Source organism: Myotis myotis, unplaced genomic scaffold, assembly GCF_014108235.1.
Source record: "Myotis myotis isolate mMyoMyo1 unplaced genomic scaffold, mMyoMyo1.p scaffold_m19_p_28, whole genome shotgun sequence".
Lineage (NCBI taxonomy): Eukaryota > Metazoa > Chordata > Mammalia > Chiroptera > Vespertilionidae > Myotis > Myotis myotis.
The window spans coordinates 1,764,938-1,782,292 of record NW_023416333.1 but is presented as its reverse complement, the minus strand read 5'-3'; the positions used below and the strand labels follow the sequence as shown (position 1 = coordinate 1,782,292).

The 17,355-nt window shown below is 44.6% G+C and overlaps 3 protein-coding genes across 3 annotated transcripts in view; all 3 read left to right on the top strand.

Annotated features, from left to right (window-relative positions):
- LOC118649184 (zinc finger protein 615-like) overlaps positions 1-17,355 on the top strand; it is a 1,009,024-nt gene that overhangs the window by 516,956 nt on the left and 474,713 nt on the right. The gene's annotated exons all lie outside the window — the stretch shown is intronic.
- LOC118649214 (zinc finger protein 660-like) lies at positions 1,466-13,765 on the top strand. Its single transcript, XM_036296097.1, has 3 exons — positions 1,466-1,602; positions 2,477-2,603; positions 10,400-13,765. Exons 1-3 carry the CDS (start codon positions 1,570-1,572, stop codon positions 11,872-11,874), a joined length of 1,635 nt encoding a protein of 544 aa, XP_036151990.1. The 5' UTR covers positions 1,466-1,569; the 3' UTR covers positions 11,875-13,765.
- Positions 1,533-17,355, top strand: part of LOC118649192 (zinc finger protein 501-like) — a 329,437-nt gene continuing 313,614 nt past the window's right edge. Inside the window, exon 1 of the mRNA XM_036296041.1 lies at positions 1,533-1,602. The gene's annotated coding sequence lies outside the window, so the exon portion shown is untranslated. The remainder of the gene's footprint in view (positions 1,603-17,355) is intronic.

The window sequence follows — 17,355 nt, the reverse complement described above, 5'->3', positions numbered from 1 at the left end:
GGGTTGTGGTAGATACTTCTGAAACCTCACAAGCTCTCTCTGGCTGCCATATGCCAAGTTCATGGGTGAGTCCAGAGAGGTCCTGTGCTGTGGAGCAGGAAGGTGGCAGAGCTGAGGCAGTGAGTGTGGGGTCTGAAGTTGGGATGGGGTAGACATTACACAGTGGTGTGCACATCTGGAGGAAGTGTGAGCTGATGGTCCTGGAGACCTTGTATCGGGACTTTTAAAAATATATATATTTTTATTGATTTAAGAGAGGGAGAGTGAGAGACACAACAATGATGAGAGAGAATCATCCATAAGCTGCCTTCTGCACACCCCCTACTGGGTATGGAGTCTGCAACCAGGGCATGGGCCCTTGATTAGAATCCAACCGGGATCCTTCAGTCCACAGGCCAATGCTCTATCCACTGAGCCAAACCAGCTAGGACTGGTGTTGGGACTATAGGGTGAAGCATAAACCCAGGTTTGTCTTTGTCTGGGAGGCATGATCTGGGAGACTGCAGTGGTATTGCTTGGCAGGAAGGCTGACGCCCTACAGGTATTGCCCAGAGCTTAGATGGTGTTTCTCTGCTGTCCTTCCTATCCCATCTGTTGTAACCAAGGGCAATCACAGTGAGTAATGGGACTGCGATGAGAGAGCAGCCTGCACTGGCATTAGGGTGTGGTGTCCACCCTAAACTGGGGAGACCTGGAGGAGGTTGAGGGTGGGGAAGATACCTAATTGTTGTTTGAATTTTCATCTCTCTGATGATCAGTAACTTAGAACATTTTTTCACCTGTCTCTTGGCCATCTTATCCACACTGCAGCCCAGGCAGAGCTGCACTTCGGATGGCATCAGAAGCAGATGCCTTTAAAGTATGAGTGTCTGTTCTGTGCCATTAACTTTGTATAATGGAGTCTAAATAGAGGCAGGTAGAAGCTGTTAGAGACTTGAGCCACCTCCCCCAGCTACATATGGCCTGAAGGAGACACGTGCCAAAAGTCCAGAATGAAGAAACAATGCCTGCCATTCAGAAAAGAGCTGGTCCTGAAGAAAGATATGCAAAACCCGCAACTAAAGGAAGCCACGCAGGCGCCTCAGAAACAAACTTTCCCTGATAATCCCCTCCCCTGAAGGCGCTGGAGGGCCCTGAGTATACTTGGTGTGTTCTTCAGCTATTTGCCCTCAAAACCAGTCCTGGAATGAGCTGTGGAAATACAGGATCCTGGACTTGGAGCGTAGGAACTACATTACCCAGAAGGCCGGGCGTGGAATGACACCAGGCTGAGCCAATGGAAGCTCAGAAAAGGCGTGTCCGTTTTTCCACTTCTGTAGGGCGGGACCGGTAGTCCTGGTCGGATTTTGTCTTCTGTCTCTCGTCTGGCGGCTGGGGTCAGGAGCTCCTGGTCGCAGAGTCCCGTGGAGAAGGCTAGAGGGTGGTGCTCCCCGCCTCACAACCCATGGTGGGAGCCTGCAGGGGTGCGCACAGCTCACACGTGAGATTGAAGCGCCAGGCCTCGGACGGGACCGCCATTCCTGAGCGGCTTTTCCCGCTGCTCCCGCCCGGCTCAGCTCACAGAGGGCAATGGCGGCGCCCCCGCTGAGGAGACGGGCTGAGGTGAGTTTGTGTCCCCCAGGCCCTCACCGCCTCTTCACACAGACACCGCAGCCTGGGGAGGGCGCCTGTCCCGTCCTACAGCTCAGTCCCGCGTGGAGGCCCGTGGGGAAGGCGGAGGGGAGAGAGGAGTGTTGTGGCTTCCGAGGACACAGCAAGTGCAGGGCAGAGAGGACGGGGTGACTTGCATCTGAAGGTCCCTGAGGATGTGGGCTGTGAGTATTGACGGAAAGAGCAGAGGCTGCAGGGAGGACGGCACAGGCTCATTCGGGTCTTTCCCGGCTGTGGGGTCCAACAGGGGCCAGGGGTGGTCCTGGATCCGTCTGGACTACAAGCTCTCCACACGCCATATGCCAAGTTCATGGGTGAGTCCAGCGATATCCAGTGGCATTGGAGCCGGAAGGGGGCAGAGCTGAGGGAGTGACCCTGGGGTCTGAACATGGGAAGGGGATAAACGTTACCCAGTGGTGAGCACATCTGGAGGAAGTGTGAGCTGATGGTCCCGGACCTGGTGTGGGGACTTAAAGGTGAAGCACAAACCCACGCTTGGCTTTGTCTTGGAGGCAGGATCTAGGAGACTGCAGTGGTGTTGCTTGGCTGCAAGGCTGGGGCCCTGCAGGCATCGCCCAGACCTTAAATGGCATTGCACTATACCTTCCCCTCCCCAATCCTTCCCAGCCAACCCAGCTGCTCTGCTGAGGGCCATGCAGTGAGTAATGGGACTGTGATGAGAGAGCAGCCTGCACTGGCATTAGGACCTGATGTCCACAGTAACCAGGGGCCCTGGAGGAGGTTGAGGGTGGGGAAGGTGTGTAAGGAGTAGGATTACTGGTTCTCAGAGAGACAGCTCTGGTTTCAATTGTCTTAATTCTAACAGGTTGGCGTGGCCTTTGAGGACATTGTCCTGTACTTCTCCAGGGAGGAATGGAGCCTCCTTGATGAGAGTCAGAGACAGCTGTACCTGAATGTGATGCTGGAGAACTTTGAACTTACATCCTCCCTGGGTAAGACCCTCACTCTCACCAGTGACCTGGACTTGGCTTTGCCATTTCCCAAGCCCCATCCCCCAGGGTGTGCTCTGTCCTCCCACGTAGACTGTGGTACTGTTTGATTTTCCAGTTTCCTGGGTAGTTGCTGTCTTGGGGAGGGTTGGTCTGTTTCTGCTGCTCCCTTCTATTCCTGAAGTCCCAATACTCCCCGCTGCACTAAATTCACAGGGAAGGACTTGTGGTTGGTAGTGTTACAGGAAGCCTAAGGGATTCCACCTTGATCAGTGAGGAAAGCATTTTCTCTATTCCTGTTGGTCATTTGTACATATTTTTTGGAGAATTGTCTCTACATCCTTATTGTGTTTATTGACTATATTTTGGTTAAAGAGTGTTCTAACTACCCTGTATATTTTATATATTAATTGCTTATTACATACAGGAACACATAATTTTGCATGTGCTTAATTGTGCTTTGCAGATACTGCTCCCCACACTCGCTTTTCTACAAAGTCCACGTTTTTGGCAACCCTGCGTTCAGCAGGTCTACTGCCACCATGTTTTTGGCAAGCTCAGATGCTTGTTACTAGTGTTTTGCAATAAAGTTTTTAATGAAGTTATATAGAGTTTGTTTTGAGACAGGGTTATTGGATTGTTATTAGCCTGCAGTATAGTGCTAACATACCTTTATTATTCCTGGGGAACTTCAACTATTTGTGTGAATTTCTATCTATATCTCAATATTCTCTTTATTGTGCTGATCAGAACTGAATCCACAACCTCTGCAAATGATTCCTTCATATGATTTGCTAGTATTTTCTCCAACCCTCTAGATTGCCTTTCATTTCATTTTGTTTATTGCTGTTGTGCAATAAAGAAGCTTTTTCTTTATTTTTTGCAGTCTGGAATGTTTGTTTTCTCTATTTTTTCTGGTGAGTTGGTGTCACATTCAGGAAATCCTGTCTAAAACAAATCTCCAAAACTTTTTCTCTAGGTTCTCTTGAAGGACTTTTAAGTTGTAGCACTGACTTTTTATTTTAAGAAAATATATTTTATTGATTTTTTACAGAGAGGAAGGTAGAGGGACAGAGAGTTAGAAACATCAATGAGAGAGAAACATTGGTCAGCTGCCTCCTGCACACGTCCTACTGGGGATGTGCCCGCAACCAAGGTACATGCCCTTGACCCCAATCGAACCTGGGACCCTTCTGTCCACAGGCTGACGCTCATTCCACTGAGTCAAACCGGTTAGGGCTGTAGCACTGACATTTAATTCTGTCCTGCAGGTTGAGTTAAATTTTATCAGTGGTGTCCAGTTTTGTTGTTTGCATGTGAATGTTGATTTTTAACAGCACCATTCATTGAAGAAACTATCTTTCCCTTCTGTGTCTTGCAGCTTTGTCACAGATTACTTGAAAGTATGTGCTGGGTGTTATTTCTGTATTTTTTGTACTGTTCTATTGATCTATGGGTCTGTGTTTCTCCAATAACACACTGTTTGCTTGTTTTCTCTTTATAATAAATTATAGTCAGGAAGTGTGATGCCACCAGCTTTGTTCTCACTCAAGATTTCAATTGTTAGTGGACGTCTTCATTCTATACAGTTCAAGATTCTCTCTCTCTCTCTCTCTCTCTCTCTCTCTCTCTCTCTCTATATATATATATATATATATATATATATATATATATATATATTTCAGAGAGGAAGGAAGAGGGAGAGAGAGATAGAAACATCCATGATGAGAGAGAATTATGGATCAGCTGCCCCCTGAAAGTCCCCCACTGGGGATTGAACCCACAACCTGGGCATGTGCCCTTGACCGGAATCGAACCTGGGACCTTTCAGTTCCCAGGCTGATGCTCTATCCAATGAGCCAAACCTGCTAGGGCAAGATTCTCTTTTCATTACTTTTTAAAATACCATTGGAGTAATCATCAGGATTGCATTTAATCTGTAGATAGCTTTGTGTACTGTAGTTATCTTCACGATATTTCTTTCTCAAATTCATGAGCACAGGATGTCTTTCAACTTATTTGTGGTTTCTTCCATTTCTTTTATCTCTGTACTAGAGGCCCGGTGCACAAAATTTGTGTACAGTGGTGGGGGTCCCTCAGCCCAGCCTGCATCTTCTCCAATCCAGGAACACTGGCTCCTAACCTCTCACCTGTCTGCCTGTCTGATCGCCTCTAACCACTCTGCCTGCCAACCTGATCACCCCAACTGTCCTGCCCCCCCGCCCCCCCGCTGGCCTGATTGCCTCCAACTGCCCCCCCTTCGTGTCCTTCCCCAGTTTTTAGTGTCTGAGTCATTACAGCACGAGGGTGTGATGACCATTTTCATATTAGCTCTTTATTATATAGGACTAGAGGCCCGGTGCACAAAAATTTGTGCACTCGGGGGGGAGTGGGGGTCCCTCAGCCCGGCCTGTGCCCTCTCGCAGTCTGGGACCCCTCGGGAGATAATGACCTGCTGGCTTAGGCCTGCTCCCGGGTGGCATAGGGCAGGCCCAATCCCTAGGTGCAGCCCCTGGTCGGGCTCAGAGCAAGGCTGATTGGGGAGTTGGGGAGCCTTCCCCTGTCATGCACAGTGCAGGGCGGATTGGGAGGTTGCGATGCCACCCTCAGTCACGCTCAGGGTAGGGCCGATTGGGGGGTTGGGGCACCAATCCCTGTCACACTCAAGGCAGGGTCGATGGGGAGGTTGCGGTGCCACCACCTGTCATGCACAGAGCAGGGCCCATCAGGGGGGTTGGGGCTCCGTACCCTGTCATGCACAGAGCAGGGCCAATTACGGGGTTGGGGCGCTGCCCCCTGTCACGCACAGAGCAGGGCCCATCAGGGGGGTTGGGGCTCCGTACCCTGTCACGCACAGAGCAGAGTCAATCAAGGGGTTGGGGAGCTCCCCCCTGTCACTCACAGAGTAGGGCCGATAGGGGAGTTGGGGCACCGACCCCTGTCATACTCAGGGCGGGGCGGATCAGGGGGTTGGGGCGCCGCCCTCTACCACCCACAGCGCAGGGTCGATCAGGTGGTTGGGGCGCCGCCACTCTCACACTCAGGGCAGGGCTGATGGGGAGGTTATGGCTCTACCCCGTCACACACAGAGCAGGGCCCATGGGGGGGGTGCGGGGGTTGGGGTGCCGCACCCTGTCACACACAGAGCAGGGCTGATCAGGGGGTTGAGGTGCCGCACCCTGTCACACACAGAGCCGCAGGGCGATCAGGGGATTGGGGAGCTCCCCGCTATCAGGCACAGAGCAGGGCTGATCAGGGGGTTGGGGCGCCTTCCCCTGTCACGAACAGAGCAGGGTGGATAGGGAGGTTTTGGCCCCGCCCCCTGTCACACACAGACCCGCAGGGCGATCAGGGGGTTTGGGCGCTGCCCCCTGTCATGCTGATCCCGGTGCTGGGAGGCCTCTTGGCTCCGCTGATCCCGGTGCTGGGAGGCATATTACCCTTTTACTATATAGGATAGAGGCCTGGTGCATGGGTGGGGCTGGCTGGTTTGCCCTGAAGGGTGTCCTGGATCAGGGTGGGGGTCCCCACTGCGGTGCCTGGCCAGCCTGGGTGAGGGGATGATGGCTGGTTGCAGCTGGTCACACACCCTTCAGGGCGGGGGTCCACACTGGGGTGCCTGGCCAGTCTGGGTGAGGGGCTGAGGGCTGTTTTCAGGCTGACTGAAGCTCCCAACTGCTCTTTTCTCTTTTTTTTTTTTTTTTTTCTGGGCCAGATTTAGGTCTGGCTCCAGCTCTGAGGCTTCTGCTGCTGAAAGAAGGTATCTGGTTTGTTTCGGTTCTATAATTGAAACACTGTATAACTCCAGCTCTGAGATCCCGGCCTCACTGAAAGCAGGTTTCTGGGGTTTTGTTTAGCTTCTATATTTGTTACAGTGTTTCTTAAACTGCAGGCTCAGAGGCCGGCAAAGCAAGCGGGGAACGTTGGTTTCCTCCATCACTGAAGCAAGCAAGCCTCATGTTAGTTTCAAGCTGCCTGGCTGCCAGCCGCCATCTTGGCTGGCAGTTAATTTGCATATCTCGCTGATTAGCCAATGGGTAGGGTAGCGGTCGTACACCAATTACCATGTTTCTCTTTTATTAGATAGGATTATTGGGTTTAATGTATAGATGTTCCACCTTTTGGTCACATTTATTTATATTTATCTTATTTTTTTTCATGCTATTTTAAATTTGACTATCTTCATTTTCCTATCAAAGAATTTATTACTAATGTGTAGAAATGGAACTAATGTTTGTATGTTTATTTTGCATCCTGTAACTTTTCTGAATTCTTTATTCTTTTTTTATCTTCACTCAGGTAGTGTGAATATTTTTTCCATTGATTTTCTTTTCGAGAGAGAAAATTGAGAGAGACAGAGAGAGCGAAACATTGCTTGGTTGCCTTCCACATTTTCCCATACTGGTAGCGGTATCAGACTTGCAGCCAGGGTACCTGCCCTTGACTGGGAATCTAGCCCATGACCTTCCAGTGCACAGGCTGGCATTTTCACCAATGAGCAACATGGGCCAGGGCTATTTATTTGTTGTATAAACTATATATATATATATATATATATATATATATATATATATATATAGATTGATTTTAGAGAAGAAGAGGAAGAGAGAGATTGGAACAGGAGTGATGACAGAGAGTCATTGAAGGATTGCCTCCTTCACTACCCACACTGGTGATTGAGCTCACAACCTGTGCATATGCCTGAACAATGAATTGAATTGTGACCTCCTACCAGTGGTTCATGGGTTGATGCTTAATCACTGAGCCATAGTAGTCATCCTTTATTTATTTACTAGAAGCCTGGTGCATCAATTTGTGCACTGGGGGGGCGGGGGTGTGTGTCCCTTAACCTGGCCTGCACCCTCTTGCATTCCAGGACCTCTCAGGGGATGTCAGAGAGGTGGTTTCGGCCCAAACCCTGGAGGCCAGGCCGAGGAATTCTCCTGGTGCACGAATCCATGCACTGGACTTCTAATATGCATATAATATCCTTGGTAATCTCTTCCTTCCCTCTCCTGTTTCCTTTCCCTCTGTGATTCATCGGTCTGTTCCATGTTTTCATGCCTGGGGTTTCTGCTCTTGTGTTGAGCATATGCCCTCTGGTGGTCAGTGCACATCATAGGTATTAGCTGGTCAGCCTGTCAGCTGGTCACTTAGGCTTTTATATATATAGATTTTAAAGACAGGAAGCGAGACAGTGAAAGAGAGAGTGGCAAACATTAATCTGCTGTTCTACCCATCTATGCATTACTGGCTTTCCCCTGCATGTGCCCTGATGGGGGATCAAACCTACAACATTGGTGCATAGGGACTACACACTCACCAAGTGAGCCACCTGCCCAGGCCTCTGAATTTGTTTATTAATTTCAGAAGCTCATAGATCTTGACAAATTTCTCTATGGAGGGTCATGTCATCTGCTAATATCAACATCTCTTATCATGCATTGTGGTTCATAGTGTCAGGTGAAATGTCTTAACTTTCATTTCTTTACAGTTTATTTGAGGCTTGGTTTTTGTTTTGGGGTTTTTTCCCCCGTTAGTGTAGTTAAAGTTTTTCTAATATTGTATCTTTCAAAAAATACCTGTTAGGTATTCTTGCATTTTGTCTTTTGTTCTTTTTATTTATGTTTTCTAATATTTATTGTTTCTTTCTTTTGTCTTTGGGTTTACTTTCTTGTTGTGTTTCTAGTTTTCTGAGGTGCCAGTATTTTTTTTAGGTCTTTTTTCATATTGTAGGCATTTATCCCTATAAAATTTCCTCTTAGAATTGCATTTTCTGAATTTTATACATGAGCTTTGGTAGGAGTCTTTTCATTTACTTTGTCCCTAGACCTTTTTGAGTTCTCTTTTTTATTTGACTACCTTGGAATTCTTATTTATTTATTTAATATATTTCTTTATTGATTTCAGAGAGGGGAGAGGGAGAGGGAGAGAGAAACATCAATGATGAGAGAGAATCATTGATCGGCTGTCTCCAGCATGTCCCCTACTGGGGATTGAGCCCGCAACCCAGGCATGTGCCCTTGGTTGGAATCAAACCTGGGACCCTTCAATCCGCAGGCCAACGCTCTATCATCTGAGCCAAACCTGCTAGGGCTCTTATTTATTTTTTATATTCAGTTTCAGATAGAGAGGAAGAGAGGTGGGGGCGGGGGGCAGAGAGAGAGAGAGAGAGAGAGAGAGAGAGAGAGAGAGAGAGAAACATACATCAGTATGAGGAAGAAATATCAATCGATTGTGTACACACATATCCTAAGTGGAAATGGAACTTGCATACTGATATGTGCTCTGACTGGGAATTGAATCCGAGACCCCTAGGGTCACAGGATGATACTCCAACCAACTGAGCCACACTGGCCAGAGTATTCTGTGGTTGTTGGTTTTTTAATATATTTTTATTGATTTCAGACAGGAAGGGAGATGGAGAGAGAAATATCAATGATGAGAGAGAATCATCATTGGCTGCCTCCAGCACGCCCCCTACTGGGGATCAAGTCCAAATCCTGGGCATGTGCCCTTGACCGGACTTGAATTTGGGACCCTAGTGTTGGAATCCAACCTGGGACCTTTCAGTCTGCAGGCCTATGCTCTATCCACTGTGCCAAACTGGCTAGAGCCATTCTTTGATTTTTAAAAAGAAAATTTCCAGTATTTTTTGATTAATAGACCACTATGGTGAATGATAACAGAAGCACAGTGGTTGATAGAGATAACTCTGACCGATGTTTCTCACTTTAGCTGTCTTCAAATACGTTTGTTCACCTAGTCTTTCCAGTCATTTGTTCTGTGCAGTTGTCCTTATTTGGTGTTCTGTAATACTGTTTGTCTTCATTGTACTCTTATTCCCATTTTCTGTGGGTTTTTGTTCATGGATAGCTGTCTACTTACTCTGGATGGGGAAAGACTCTCATATCTCTGATTCTGCCCTCTTGATGATGTCACTCCCATAGCTCTATTGCCTGTGATCTCATCTGTGCTTCCCTGTTGTACCACAGTGTTAACCATCGATCTTTTCAATGTTTCTTTTACAATTTCTATCATTTATCCTGTGCAATAACTCTACTGGGAATTAAGTGGAATAATCATTTCTGCATCACAGTAGAAACATGACTTTATGAATGACACAATGGATCAACAGGCTGTCTTGCCTGAGTAAAGGGCTGTAGGGAGGTTTTTACACCTGGGCTTTGTTACATTCATAACTAGGAACCCATTTGGTTCAACAGTGTTTTGTTACCATTGCTCATTTCTCACCCAATTCTGCTTGTCCTTGCTTCTTGTTGACACTTTGTCAACAACTCAGTTTTAATAGTGATCAGTGCTTATTCTACTCGGATTCCCAGTCCTTGGATAACCTAACCTCTCTAAACTTTCACAGGTCTCTCTTTAGTGCCCTCCACTGTTGGTTCATGCCTGCAGAGCCTTAGAGTGCACACCTATTTACTGTATTGAGGTAGAACATCATGTGCTCTAATACAATTGATTTTTATGGGTTTGAGCACATTCAAATTATTATACACAGACTCACATCACCAGCATGAAAGGTCCTATCGGAAGCCATTTGTGGAGGAACAACTAGCAGACCTTTCCTCTCTTCTTTGTGTCCCGTCCTGTGCTTCCGTCCTTCCCTTGGGGGAGATTTTCACCATTGACTGACCTTTGGGGCCAAGAAGTGTATAACAGCCATTTCCTCAGAGTCTATGGCATCAGGCCTAGTCATGACCGATAAACATTTGTGGTGAAGATATTCTGTTTTCATAAGGTCAGCATGTACCTCACCAGCGTTTTCTTTTGTTCAGGTTGCTGCTGTGGAGCAGAGAATGTGGAGGCAGCGACTGAACAGAAGATTTGTGTAAAATTGTCACAGGAAAGGATTCCACAGTTATCCTTGTCTTCCCAGAAGAGCCACCCCTGTGAGAGTTGTGGACTAGTTTGGGGAAACATTTTCCACATGATGGAGCTGCAGGGAACACAATACAGACAGATACTGTTGAGGTGTGGGGCATGTGAAAAACAATTTTATTTCAGTGCAAAATGTCACCAGCAGCATGTGAGAGAGAAGACTTCCATTAGAAGCGTGGAAAGGATCTCACTTGCAAATAACTGCAATTTCAAGGTGTCTCAAAATCATTTCACCTGTAGGGAGGTTGGTCAGGGTATACATTCCTGGTCAGGACATCTCCACCTAATGGCTACTCAGACCAGGGACAGGACAAATGATATTTCGAAGTGTGGGGTGAAGTTTCAAAGGAGAAAAAAAAACACAAGAAAAGAATATAACAAAGTCATTGGCTGCAATCACACCTTTATACAGGATAAATGTTTCCATGCTGGAAGTCAGTGTTTTCTGTGCTGTGAATGTGGAAATTATTTTACCAAATTTTCTAGCTTTCATTATCAACAGAGAGTTCACACTGGAGAAAACCCTTATGAGTGCAGTGAATATGGGAATACTGTTACCAATAACAGTGGCCTTCGTTGTCATCAGAGAGTTGACACTGGAGAAAGGCCTTATCTGTGCAGTGAATGTGGTAATTCTTTTACCAGTAACACTACCCTTCATCGTCATCAGAGAGTTCACACTGGAGAAAAGCCTTTCCAATGTAGTGAATGTGGGAAATCTTTTACGACAATGCATAGCCTTCATTGTCATCAGAGACTTCACACTGGAGAAAGTCCTTATGAGTGCAATGAATGTGGGAAATCTTTTACCCGGAGCAGTAGCCTCTGTAATCATCAAAGTTTACACACTGGCGAAAGGCGTTACGCATGCAGTGAATGTCCAAAATCTTTTACCACTAGCACTGATCTTGGTCGTCATAAGAGAGTTCACACTGGAGAAAAGCCTTATAAATGCAGTGAATGCGGGAAATCTTTTGCCAGTAGTAGTTGCCTTCGGTGTCATCAGAGAGTTCACACTGGAGAAAAGCCTTCTAAATGCAGTGAATGTGGGAAATCTTTTACCACTAGCAGTGATCTTCGCCGTCATCAGAGAGTTCATACTGGAGAAAAGCCTTATAAATGCAGTCAGTGCGGGAAATCCTTTACCACTAGCAGTTATCTTCGTTGTCATCAGAGAGTTCACACAGGAGAAAAGCCTTATAAATGCAGTGAATGTGCGAAATCTTTTATGACTAGCAGTGAGGTTCGGCGTCATGAGAGAGTTCACACTGGAGAAAAGCCTTATAAATGCAGTGAATGTGAGAAATCTTTTACCACTTGGAATGGCCTCCATTATCATCACCAATTTCACACTGCAGAAAGGCCTTCCTAATGCAGTGAATGTGGGAAATCTTTTACCACTAAGACTTATCTTCATAGTCATCGGGGAGTTGACCCAGGAGAAAAGGCTTATAAAAGCAGTGAATATGGGAAATCTTTTACAAGTATCAATGGTCTCCCAATATCATCAGAGTTCATACTGGAGAAACCCCTTATGAGTGCAATTAACATAAGATATCTCTCATCCAAATGCTAAATTTGTGAGACTTTTCTTAGTTGTGTAGGATATGTTCCTCAGGTCTTAACAATAGCATAAAAAAATTGCAAAGTCTAATTTGTCTACTTTATATCCCATATTTAAACACTTACATTATGTAAAGTCCCCACAGGTGTTTCCGCTGTTGTTTTTTATATTCGAACCATATGTGTGTATGTTGCACTTTTTAACATACAAATGTCTTGCCATATCTGTCACTGCGTATTTCTGTTGCTGAAGGTATTTCACCTGCACCTCGTGTAAGGTCCCTACAGATGGTATTGATCACCATCCTCGTGTGCTCAGGGAAGCTAACTCTGTTGTCTGGTTTGTTGACGAAAATTAGGAATACCTGATCCCTTAGGAATTCTTAATTCTTTTCATTCTCAGGAGTTGCCACGTAGAACACGTTAATGTTGGCAAACTGCCAGTCTCATGTGCCTTTTGGTTTGTAAAATAATGCATGCTTTTTACTAAGACGTCTTTAATCTTGGATGTTCCATTTACTGTGTGGGTTAGTTTATAAGGAGATCTGGGCTCTCCAAGCATGATGAGGTAAGAAACGTTTTTGAGATCTCAGACATTCTTTGCCCTGGAGGGAACAGTATGGTGCCGAAATTAGCTCAGCAGTTTTTGCCTAATTTACATTGCTGCCCATATTTTCCTAGGAAACACTGTGGACTCTCTGGTCCTCATGTGAAGATGGATGTTTTGAGACACAGAGATCACTCCAAAGAGGGGGTAGCTGTGACCACCTCAAGTATGTCTGGGAGCACTGATTTTTTTTCCTGTTTTCAAGGAAGATGCTAAGACATTTGAAGAGAACCTCCTCCCCACGTCTTACAGTGGGCCATGTGCCCTAATGCCTACATTGCCATGGGTGATGGTAATTGGTTGGAGGACCATAGCAGTTAGCGGAAACCATTTCCGTGCAGAACCACTGGCATAATTGGTGTTGGAGGTGAATACAGCTCATTAGATGGAATGTTCCTTTTTCCTGTTTTCAAGGAAGATGCTAAGACATTTGAAGAGAACCTCCTCCCCACGTCTTACAGAGGGCCACGTGCCCTAATGCCTACATTGCCATGGGTGATGGTAATTGGTTGGAGGACCATAGCAGTTAGCGGAAACCATTTCCATGCAGAACCACTGGCATAATTGGTGTTGGAAGTGAATACAGCTCATTAGATGGAATGTTCCTCATAGAAACGTGCATCCAGGAATGTTCTGAGGAAAAGTGTATAGGAGCATTGTGTACACAGACCTGAGGGTCTCCAGGCATGTTTATCTTCTGTGGATGCAGTCATTGTCATTGGTTATCATCAAGAGGTTTTGTGGATTCCTGTAGCCTCAAAGATGTTCCCCTCAGAGCCATTGGTGAGCTGGCAGAAAAACAAAGATGAAGGCAAAGGGTGTCTTTAGTCCAGGGATGTGGCTTCTGTGACCCAGCCAGCATTCTTGTTGGTTTGGTTGAAAGTGCTCCATTGTTTGTTAAATTTTCTGTCACTAGGCAAGACAGTCGCCCAGAGGGTATAAGAAGGTGGATTGAAAATAGATTTGCCAAGCCGAAACCGGTTTGGCTCAGTGGATAGAGCGTCGTCCTATGGACTGAAAGGTCCCAGGTTCGATTCCGGTCAAGGGCATGTACCTGGATTGCTGGCACATCCCCAGTGGGAGATGTGCAGGAGGCAGCTGATCGATGTTTCTCTCTCTCATCGATGTTTCTAACTTTCTATCTCTCTCCCTTCCTCTCTGTGAAAAATCAATAAAATATATTTTAAAAAAAGAAAAAAAAGAAAAAGAAAATAGATTTGCCAAGCCTATTTTTCCAATACAGTGGAACAAACACACTTCTTAATCTGGAACCATTTTTAAAAGCTATAATGAGTAAAATACATGTGTTTAGTATAGCGTTTCATAAATCTTGATGTTGTGCGTGAAAGTGAAATCGTTATTATACTCATAACACTGACCATATCTGTCACTGTGCACTTGCTTCATGACCTTTTTTAAATCTGTCCCTGTTCTGTCAATGGTTAAGTCAAGTAACCATTGACTTAAATTCCATTTTAATAGATCACTTTGCATTTTCAAAGTATTTTTCTGCTTTAATTTATGTTTCATAAATACTTGGAAATTTTGTAAAGATATACTAGTAACTCATTTTTTTTCTGATAAATATTACCTTTGAATATATCACCAATAGTTAATCCATTTTTTTGAATCATTTGTTATCTATAATAATAAAAGCGTTATATGCTAATTATACCAGACAGCCAGACAACCTTCTGTACGTCCTTCCAGGTGACCTTCCGGACAAAGCCAGGGCTGCTTAGGGCTAAGGGAAACCACTGCAGCTGTGAGGACCGAGTCCCTTGCATGAATTTTGTGCATCAGGCCTTTAGTTTCTAATAAAACTGATACAAACATTTCTGTATAATTCTTTATATCAATAGAAGTTTCATTTAACTTTGTCAAAATAAATTTTCAGTACATAATCTAGGTCATGGTGTATATGAATGTTTAAATTTACAAAGATTAGCATTTTGTGATCTATACTAAATATACCATCATGGATGTTGTGGCTCAGTTGGTTGGGTGCACTGAAGTGTTATCAGTTGGATTGCTGGTCCTGTGCCTGGATTGTGGGCTACGGGGGTGTGCAGGAGGAAACTGGTCAATGTTGCACTTGAACATCGTGTTTCTACCTCATTCTTTTTCTCTCACCAAAAATTAATGTAATGGCCATCTGGAATGGCTCAGTTATTGAGCTTTGACCTATGAACCAGGAAGTCATGGTTTAATTCCCGGTGAGGGCAGATTCCAAGTTGCAAGCTCAAATCCCAGTGTAGGTTGTGCAGGAGGCAGCCAATCAATGATAATCTCTCTTCATTGGTCTTTCTCTCCTTTTCTTTTTGAGGTCAATAAATATATATTTTAAAAATCAATAAACTATTCTTTAAAAATAAAAATAAACTGATGGTGCCTTTTGGCATTTTCCCACCAGTGTGTAAGGTATTTACCTTTTACACATTCAACAAATCTTTTGTCAATCATTCTTTATTTAAATAAATTCTATAATTTTTGTCATTCTACCTATCTGTTGTTTCATTGTATTTTTTCTAGGGCTTTATGGTGAGCCTTTTCTCAGAAGTGTATTTCTTGAGTCCGTATCTTTTATTTTTTTAATATATTTTATTGATTTTTTACAGAGAGGAAGGGAGAGAGATAGTTAGAAACATCGATGAGAGAGAAACATCAGTCAAGTGCCTCTTGCACACCCCCTACTGGGGATGTGCCCGCAACCAAGGTACATGCCCTTGACCAGAATCAAACCTGGAACCCTTCAGTTCGCAGACCCACGCTCTATCCACTGAGCCAAACTGGTTAGGGTAAGTCTGTATCTTTGTTAAAGCATCTTATCATATGTTCTGCCTAATTTGCTATGAGTTTTGGCAATTTTCTTTAACAAAAGGAACAGTGGAACAAAAAAGATGCCTGTTGGAATTTAATTTTGTGCCTTTTTTGGTGTAGGAAATAAACATTTTTTGTATTGGAATATTTTTTAATGTTTTACTTTTTAATAGATATTTTAATTTTTTAAAAACATTTTTATTGATTCATAGATCAAAAGAGAGAGAGAGGGATAGAAATATCAATGATGAGAGCCCAGCAGGTGTGGCTCAGTGGTTCCACATGGACCTATGAAGCAGGAGGTCATGATTCAATTTCTGGTCAGGGCACAAGCCTGGGCCCCAGGGGAGACCTCTAGTGTGGAGCATACAGGAGACAGCTGACCAATGATTCTCATCATTGATGCTTCTCTCTCTCTCCCTCTTCTGGCCACTTCAACCTCACCTACAGAGACATTCCCATGTCACACATTTCTCACTTTGCCAATGCCCACAAGCACCTTTTTCTTTGGGTGCATTTTAGTGAGAAATGGGACCTATAAGAAAAGTAATCCATATAGGATGCTTTGAAGTTAAAACTTTCCAAGTAAAAGCTAGTCACCTGGTTATTTATGGAGTAGCCTGTTGGTTTTTTTATTTTTGTTTTGTTTTTTGTAAAGGACAATTTTTACCTTATTGAACCTGTCTGTTGTCTTTTTGCATCTGGGATGACATACCTTTGGATTTTCAGGGACATTTCTGTTTCACAGACTCCTAAGCACAATCTCCCAGCACAGAAGATCACAGAGCCCCAATTATTATTGCTCTTGTGTTAAATATTAACTGTTAACTAATCGATAGATGTAAAAATAATTGTGTGTCTATTTTTTTTACTGTTTATCCAACCCCAGAGATTTTCCTCCTTACCTCTCCCCCCCTAATTTATCACCAGTGAATGTCATGTAACCCCCTTATGTCTTCTCCTTTGAGGCTAATGTATAAAAAAGATGCAAAACTGCCGTTCTCCCGAGCATTACTCTATCTGTTGTTACTTTCCTTCCTGGCAAATGTCTCCAACTTGAGTCAAATAAACAGAAAAATTCTCCACAGGTTTGGACATTTCTTTTTTTTTTTTTTTTTTTTTTTTTTTTTTTTTTTTTTTACAGAGAGGAAGGGAGAGAGATAGAGAGCTAGAAACATCGATGAGAGAGAAACATCGATCAGCTGCCTCCTGCACATCCCAACCCAGGTACACGCCATCGACCAGAATCGAACCTGGGACCCTTCAGTCCGCAGGCCGACGCTCTATCCACTGAGCCAAACCGGTTTCGGCTGGATATTTCTTACATCACCAAAAGCAATTGACTCATGGGAAGCAGGAGAAGGTTACATGGATGGGTGTCAGCATTTCCAGGGACACAAGTGACGGAAGACAGATTTATAAACACAAATGTAGAGCAGACCCAGAACCCAGCAAGCTAGAGCTTTCCCCTTGCTTTCAGGGAACAGAAGAAAATGCTCAAGGCCCAGGTCAATTTGTTTTCATTGTGTGTGTGCGCATGTTTTTAATCCTTACCTGAGGATGTTTCTTTTTACCCCCCCCCAATTTTTCTTCTGACATTCTGCAGTAATTTCATGCTTCCATGTTTCTGAATACACTCCATCAGTTTTTTGTTCATTATATTCCAAATGTGAGTGCAATCAAGTGATACTGTCTTCTCTGACTGACTGATTTCACGTAGCTTGATGCTCTCTAGGTCCCTCCATACTGTGTGACAGGGTAAGAGATTCTTTTTTTTTTTTTTTTTTTTACTGCTGCACAGTATTCCATGGTGTAAATATACCAGTTTTTTATCCACTCATCTACTGATGGGTACCTAGGCAG